This window comes from Lathamus discolor, chromosome 5 (assembly GCF_037157495.1).
Source record: "Lathamus discolor isolate bLatDis1 chromosome 5, bLatDis1.hap1, whole genome shotgun sequence".
NCBI lineage: Eukaryota > Metazoa > Chordata > Aves > Psittaciformes > Psittacidae > Lathamus > Lathamus discolor.
The window spans coordinates 46,886,945-46,895,267 of NC_088888.1; the positions used below are offsets into that span (position 1 = coordinate 46,886,945).

The 8,323-nt window shown below is 46.7% G+C and overlaps 1 protein-coding gene across 1 annotated transcript in view; it reads right to left on the bottom strand.

Moving 5' to 3' along the window:
- EZR (ezrin) overlaps window positions 1-2,525 on the bottom strand; it is a 36,059-nt gene extending 33,534 nt beyond the window's left edge. The window contains exon 1 of the mRNA XM_065680675.1: window positions 2,009-2,525. Within this exon, the coding sequence (XP_065536747.1) occupies window positions 2,009-2,020 (12 nt within the window). The 5' untranslated portion in view covers window positions 2,021-2,525. The remainder of the gene's footprint in view (window positions 1-2,008) is intronic.
- Window positions 2,526-8,323: the final 5,798 nt, after the last annotated feature.

Sequence of the window (8,323 nt, forward strand, 5' to 3'; positions counted from 1 at the left end):
CTCTGCAAACTGACAGAAATCCTACTTAGCTGTATTAAGACCAAATGAGCTCGGTTGGGAAGGATCCAAATCCAGTCTCAGTCGGAAGCAGTGTGCTTTATTAAAATAACCTGTGCAAAACTCCTCCTTTCTGTACAAAGTGAGGTAGCAACTAGCCCTATGCAACAGTAGATAAAAAAAAAAGTGCTTATATTGTACAAACTATTGACACAGTGTGGTCCATGAATCCCAGCTAGTAGGTCATGTCTCACAAACCATTATCGAGTACACCTGTCCTTCCCCAACAGAAGGTGGTTTACACCATCCACCTAGGCTATTCAGCCAAGAAACAAACAAAAATCACCATCTAGGAGGCAATATGAACATAGCCATGTCACATACAAGGATGAAGGCAGCCATATGTTTTCCACAAGGTGAAAGAGATTTTCCACACCTCTCCATGGCTTCCAGTACAATTTAGACCTAAACCAGGATTTCAGATTATTCTGACCAGGATATTTCAAGAAAATACTCCACGATTAGCAAATGGATAATAAGGCAGAGAAAGACTACTCACACACAACCATTTATATCCATGTTTTGTAAACCATTTGCTTCTCCAGCTGCAGAAGGGTCTGTATGTATCCCTTCTGTATGTATTTTTATATGCAGTAATAAATCACCTCCTACTAGTAAAATGCACCTTAAGACTGAACAGTTCTTATAACGATTGAGCATCCTTTTCTTTTTTTTTTTTTCCTTAAATTTTCAGTAACTTTACAGAAACTGCAATGTTAACCTAAGCACTCCCTTGGGGAGGGGGGGTGGGGGTGGTGTAAGTTAACCCAACTATAACGTTATGGTGGTAAAACATCAACTGCTTATTACCCTTAAGATAAGCTTGTTTACTCTTATTTCAGAAGGTGTAGCTAATACTTATCCAAGTCCTTCACTGCGCTGCATTTTAAGAAATATTGCCTCTATCGAAAATGGATAGCAACAACAACCTGTTCTGATTATGCTCTTCAGAGTTCAAAAGTGGGTCTGCTCCAATGACGGCTCAGAGCTTTGTATCAGGCAGTTGGTTGCCCAAGGGAATTATCGTTTCTAACTGACAGAGGAGCAGCAGACTTTAAAACAAAACAAGTAAAAAGACCCATTAGAGGATGGGGAAGGGGGGGGGGGAGTGGTGTGTGTCAAGAAAAAGGAGGGATGAAAGACAGCCAAGTTTTTAAATTGAAAAAAAAAAAAAGCAACCAAAACCCAAACCAACCCCCCCCCCCCCCAAACAGAAGAAACGGGGCTTTGCTAACAGCTGGTGAAGAGCACTGTGGAGAACTGCATTACCAGTCCCTGTATTTAGCTTTTAGATCACAAAGCAAGGTGGGAAAAAAAGGTTTCTCCTGCGTTTACAGACACATAAATGTTTCCTGCACATAAATACACGGCCCATGCAAACAGTAAATGGGAGTCACGTCAGTTTTGCCGTCTCTCCCACAAGCGGCAGCGTGTCAGAAGCAGCTCTTTCAAGAGCTGCTCGGGAGGTCTGTATGCCCCCCCATGGGGTGCTGCAGAAGCCGGAGCCATCCACCGTTCCCCCTCTCCAGCACTGCTCCCCAGGCTCCCTGCCGCTCGCCCCGCGGGGCGCTGGGACGGGACGGGAAGGGAAGGGGAGGCGCCGCTGCCCCGCCAGCAGCCCGGCGCCCGCCCGTTACAGCTCGGCGCCTTAAGCCAGCCGCTCCAACTGCTCCTCCCGCCTAAAGCTTGGCTGGGTCTGGAGCGGCCGCGTAAGGCGCGGGGGGTGCCCGCAGCTCCCTCCTCGTACCGCGGAGAACTTCTGCGAGCCCAAAGGCCCCGTCCCGGTACCGGGAGCTCGGCGGCTTAGACTCGGTCCGCCTCAGTGGAAGCGGCCGGACCCCTCCGAAAGCGCGGTGTCGCAGCCCCAAGGGTGACAGCTCCGGCAGGCGCCCAGGCTCGGGCAGCCCCTAAGCGGCCCGCGGAGTGCCTTCCTTCCCCGTGCCCCGCTTACCGGCTTCGGCATTTTGAAGGCTGCTGCTGGTGCTTCTGCTCCCGAGCCGAACGTTCATGCAGCGGCTGCCTCGCCGCAGCCGAGTGCCCCGTGAGGAGGAGAGGGTGAGGAAGGAGCCGCTCTGGGCCACAGCAGCAGCGCAGCCCACGAGTGCGGCGCCAGCCGCCCGGCGGCGGTTAAGTACGCAGGTGGGGCCGCGGCGGTGACTCAACGCCGCCGGCCATTACCCGCCGCTCCCCCCGGCGCCTCCCGAGCGCGGCACCGGCCTCGCCCAGCCAGCAGACACCCCCCGCCGGCCTCGCCTCGCCTCGATGGGCCCGGGGCGCAGGGGGAACCCGCGTTCGGTCCCTGCAGAGCGAGAGGCGGGAGCCAGCGAACTGCCGCAACAGGTGCCGGGGGCGGCGCCCCGCCGGTAACCGCCAGCGCAGCTGAGCCGCGGCGGAGCTCTCCGCCTGCCGCCGCCTCCCCGTGCCCGCCGCAGCACGACCCTCACCCGCGGTGCTGAGCCCCGCCACCTGCACAGCACAACATGGCCGCCTAGGCGCTCCCCGCCGCCCCGCCCGCACCTGCCGCAGCTGGGGCCCAGCGGGACCGGCGTTTTCCAGCCCTGCAGAGGGCTCGGGGGAGGATGAGGGGGGTGAGGGAGGGCTGCGATGTGCGGGCTCACCGGCGGCCCTGCCTCCAGACACGGGGCACGAATTACTGCTTCGTGCGATGGTGGGCACGGGCGCTTCTTGGGTTTTATTGCTAGTCTGTAACAGTCGCTGTTTCCTGAGGTGCGAAGTCGGGAGATAGGGCTACTTAGCAAAACGCAGGATTGCGCTGTGTATTAAAGCACGTTTTCAGCCGCTGGAGGAAGAGAAGAATGTTTGAAAATCCGTGAAAACAGTACATTTCAGTTGGCCCTGAGCCTTCATCAAGACGAAAAAAGATCACTCAAACAGACTGACAATTTATAGGCACACAGAGATGACAGAGTCTGTGTCTCTGCCCCTTGTTCCTTCCTCCTCCTCCTCCATGAATGCACTCCAGCAGATGAAGTGCCTGCCAGCTCCGCAGGAGCTGCTGGCCTCCCACATCTCCTCGCCTGGCTGGTCGCAAGAGCACATTGTATTTACATAGTCACGGGCAACGGCCTGTAGGGGACAGCTCTTCCGCTGTGCCGGCAATGCCATGCAGTCGAGCTGTGAAATTAAGTCAATCGCACAGCCTGGACCCGAGCTGCTGCCTGCGACATCCCCACTTGAAGCGGCGTCTGGCCGTTTGGTCAGAAAAGGCTGAGGACGAGAATAGGGAGGCACAGGACAAAGCAAATAACAACCCACTCAATGGAAAATATATAGGGCAGGAGAGAGCCTGGGAATGTTCGAGGGATGGTAACAAAAGGACAGTCCTAACAAATACAGGTCCTGTATTGGAGGAGATCCAAATGGTGTCTTCCCTCACAGAGTCTACTTGGCAGCCATTGGTAGTGCCCCACTGAAATAAAAGAATCATTACTGTGTCAGGTCTGTGAGAGAAAGAGGAGGGCAGCAGTGACAGGGGCTCAGAGAATTCACAGTTGTATTCCTTTCCGGTTGCATGATCCTCAGGGATTAGGGGAGGCTTTACCATCAAAACAGAGGCATGGGGGTGGCAGCTTGCTACAGCAGGTGAGACGAAACAGTCTGAGCGGAACAACTACCAAGAAAAGGTCTGTGGGATCAAACATCTTTGGGAAACAGATTTGGCCTCCATTTTCAGATGAAACAATTCCACTAAGATTTACTTGGGTCCAGTTAATTTAACAAAATACGATTTGTGAAAAGACTTTCCATGCTCTTCTCTTAAGCAAGAAGTTTACGCTGGGATTCACGCCTTGTCCAGTAGGATGGTGCTGGAGGCAGACCAGACCAAATTATCATGGTGTTTTCAGTAGGCTGCCAAGCACAAGGAACAACTGTTCCAGGTAAGGAGTGCTGTAAGAACCCAGCTTTTGCAGCTCTCACTCAGAACCCTAGTTTGTAGGGTGGTTGTTTTGGTTTTGTTTTTTTTTTTTTTTTTGGGGGGGGGGAGGGAATGGGGGGGTTGGGGGGTATGGAAAAGGATGGAGAGATTTTCATCCTTAGTCTTAAAATCCAGATTTTGGCTGTGACTGGGAGAAGAAAAAAAAAAAAAAAAAAAGCAGCCAGAACAAGTGTGTGTGTCTGCATAACCAGGGTATAACAGGGTATTGCACAGATTGAATAGGAAGACCATTTCCATCCTGGGAGATTTCCATTCCCCAAATCCTTTCCTGTCCACAGCTCGACATGGACTCAGAGACCATCACCCTGGGGATCCATGCTAGAGCAATTCCATGCCAAAATGATGCCTCACTTAACAGATCATAATTTCTTCAGTGTCTTGGATCAGTCAGGTGTTTGTTTCCACATGTTAGTTATATATTCAAGCTTAAACTCCTGATTTTATTTTATTTTTTACACTTACCATTTGCTGCTTCCTAACTATACAGACCTAGAGCCAAAAGGAATTTAGGTGACTAATAATTAAGTGTGGCAACATACAATCTTTAGGTTCCTGTTTGCCACAGCACATAACCTTGGTGTGCCATGCTCCCACAATCACCTGCAATGCATGGGGAAAGGTAGATACCTAGTGGTATCCATAACTCCCAGCTTACTCAGCACCGCTCCACCCAAAACCAACCACCACGAACATACTCAGCTTACACAGGAAGAATTGTCTTCTGTGGAAGGAACCAGAACAACTGCCAGCTTGGAGTACACATTAGAGAGCCTTTGCCTCCTGGCTGGGCTTTTGCCTTCTGCTAGGTGTGTTTCCAAACCCTCTTGCCTGCAGAGCATGGTGCCTTACTAAACTCTCAGCTAGGTGGGGTAGCAAGGTGTCTTTGTGACACTACCAAACTCTCTCCTATAGCTGGGTCCCTGAGCTCCTTCCTTTATATTTCTCTCCTCACCTCCCCCCACAAAGGATGGGAATGTATATAATGCCAGCCCCTTCTTCCCTTTTATGCAGAAGCCTACTCATGCTTTGCAGATGCCAACCAATCTGGCTCCCCTTTCCTCCACAGGTGGGGTGAAACCCCTCAGTACTCTGGTTTTCCTGGGAGTGTCCTGACAGTCAGCATATTGAATTTTTGGAGCCTGGGCACCATGTAAAATACCGATGAGCATCGCCTGAGAATGTTTACAAACTTAATCCCTTTTGGAGTCTGGGTGAGAGAATATTGGAGGAGGCATGAAATGGGTGCAAAGCCCTCATCAAGACAGCCTGGGGCAGAAATACAAATATGAAAAAAAGCAGATACAAATGTAGAAGGTGGGGAAATTGAAAGACCTATGGAACTTGGTAACTTTAGGCATTAGTGAAGCAAGAGAGCTTTTATAGCCACCCTAACTACAGTATCTTCAGTCAGACCTCACAATTAAGCGTAAGACCTAAATCAAAATGAAGCCTTTAAGTTACAGGATTAAGATCTGCTCTGATCCAGCACTCATTCTTAACTTGCTTTATTAAGAGGATAACATTACTAACAATTTACGGGAATTACTAAGGCAGAGGAGGTGATGAAAGGATCTCAATTGCTCAGCAGGTCAGTAGCAGAACCCAGTTTCTGTTTTCTTCTCTCTAACAGTTCCTGTAGCTTACTGACCCCTGACCAAACTGTTTCATCCTCCTCAAGCCTGCCTTTCCTGTTTCAGAGAGAAGACCCATTTAATTTTCCTGTTCTACTTTAATAACATTGAAACTTTATGTAAAACATTTATGAATTCCAAGTCCTATAGTTATAAAGTGGTTTTTGCTTAACAGGCTTGGTGCCAGCCAATTTTTAGTTAACAGAAAACTTCCTAAGCCAGACTATCCTGGAACTGGGAAACATGGAATCTTGTGCCATAAAAACATCATGTAAAATCAATAGTCTGAACAAGAGACAGACCTGAACTCCCTGTTTCTCCATATAGAAAGCTTCATCCAGGTTTGACAAGACATAGCTGGAAGAGTTTTGCAGCATCTTTGCTGGTTTGTTTGCAGTTTTACTCTGGGGCTACTTTCCAGTTTACTAATTGGGAAGTAGTAGCCAACTCTGTCTTCTCGATAACTGACAGACTGTGCATTTGGTATAGCAATTAAAAGAAAGGACATTCGGTATAGCAGTTAAAGGATGCCATGTTCTTAGCTGTGCTGTATAGATTTAATGAGATTTGCCCTCATCTAGGACAGTCAAGAGGGGGATTTTCTTTGTCAATTGGAAGAGCTGTAGGAGGAAAAATAACCATATGGTGTTATTGACAATAGCTTCTTTTTCATTGTGCATGACTAAATAGGCAGCTTATTCCCCATTGCGGTTTCTGAAATTTTGGCATTATAATTCCTGAAATGTCAGACTCCAGGAAGCATGGCCAAGGACCTGAGCAGTTCTAGTTCTATCTGCACTGAGAACTGCTTCCCCACTGCCCACACTGAGCTTATTGAAAACCCAGTGAATTCAGGTCACAGTGGACCAGCATCTATTGACAAAGCACTGTTGACATTCTCTGGGTTTCTTTTGAAGGGAATATATGAGGTAAAAGAGTGCAAAGCTTGTGCCTCATTTTTGGTTGTTCCTAAATGAGAAGCTGCTGCCAAGTTCAGTTAATGGTTTTTTTCCAGTAAGCGTGAGTTCCCACAAGTTGTTTTTTTTTGTGTAACAGATTGTTAGGTGGGTTCAGGCCTGGAAATAAACCTCATTAAATGATCTAATGCCTACATGCTGGACAACCTTTATCTTTGCATTCGTTTTATTGTCCAGCTGCACCCCAAGTATTCGTTGAGGTTACCTGACCCTCCAATCATGGAGCCCTATGGGGACATGCTAGGTTATGAAAAAATGTATATATATAATGAAGTTTATGAAGGATTATTTTTAAATGTGGTGAGAAGGAAAAAGATGCAGACAAGACTCCAGGCTTTTATCTGGGTTGTTCTTACCTTCCATCAAAGGAGAGAAAAAAATAAGAAGATTGTGAACATCTTCTCCTCAGCAAAATTCTGAACAGTCCCAAGGCCAGTTTGCTTTCAGTTCCCATGACAGCTGTCTTAGTAACAACTCCAGTAACACATTCTTCACTCTTCTTCCACAGGAAGTAACACAAAGTGTGCAATAAAATCTTCTGAAACAAAAACGTAACTTGGTATTTACATTTTGAGTACACTGAGACTGAGAAATTATTCATAATAGATGGGGAAGCCAAGACATAGCAATAGGCAAAATACAGATAAATACTACTTAAAGGCAGGTTTAAACATGCATGTAATTGGGAAAGGAAAATCTATGGTAATCATCTCTGTAACTGAAATCCACAATGAGTTATTGATCTAACCAACAAAAATAAACAAACAGAAAAAGCATGGAATTTTCTGAATCTATTGAATGAGAACAATTATGTTACAAAGCACTGTTTAAAAATGCATAAAACAACAAATGCAGTTTGTGACATACTGAATTTGTGGAGATAATACCACATGTGTAAATCCAGCCACGTTTGTCCAAGACACAATGCAAATGGAAAGTAGGGGCAACGCAGCTTTTACGTCTCAAAATGAAATACTGATTTTAACGTGTATGATAAGAAAGGAGAAAGGAAGGGCGTTCCCCTGGTTAAGTAATCTCTGTTCCACCTTGATATCTTCCTTTGTGCTTTTTTTATTTGGAATCTAATTAAAAGCAGAGCTGAGTGCCATGTACTGCAAATACCCCCTGCACATCTGAACTCTTTCTATGGGGACCGGCTCTTTCAGTTTTGTTTTTGTTTGTTGGTTTGGGTTTTTGTTTTAACATCAAACTAGAGATGTAAAGAGACATTGTTGAGAGAAACAGCAGGTCAGATAATGTTAGCTAACTTAGCTTGTGCTAAATCAAGCACAGATGTGTATTTAGAGCAGGTGTGAGTAGTAAGGAAGGTGGCGGCAAAATAAATGCTCACTGGTTGATAGAGGGAAAAATAATTCATCCGTCTATGTACAGGAGTTTTTTTACTCCAAGTTGTTTAATAATTATATATACTGCTGACATGTGTATTGTTCTCACTGTGGCTGTAAGAGTTCAAAAATATAAATAATTAGCCATTTCAACTAACTAAGAATGCCAAAATTCAGAATTTCAGGGATAAGAGTGCGGAGTTCAATGCACAATTAATGGAGATAGAGTACACTTTCTTTTCCTGTGATATGATGCTGACTCACACCTTTTAAGATCAGAAGGACCATGTTGTTTGACTTTCAGCACAAACTAAGCTGTTGAGTTTCACCTGGCAATTCTCAGATCAAGCCTGT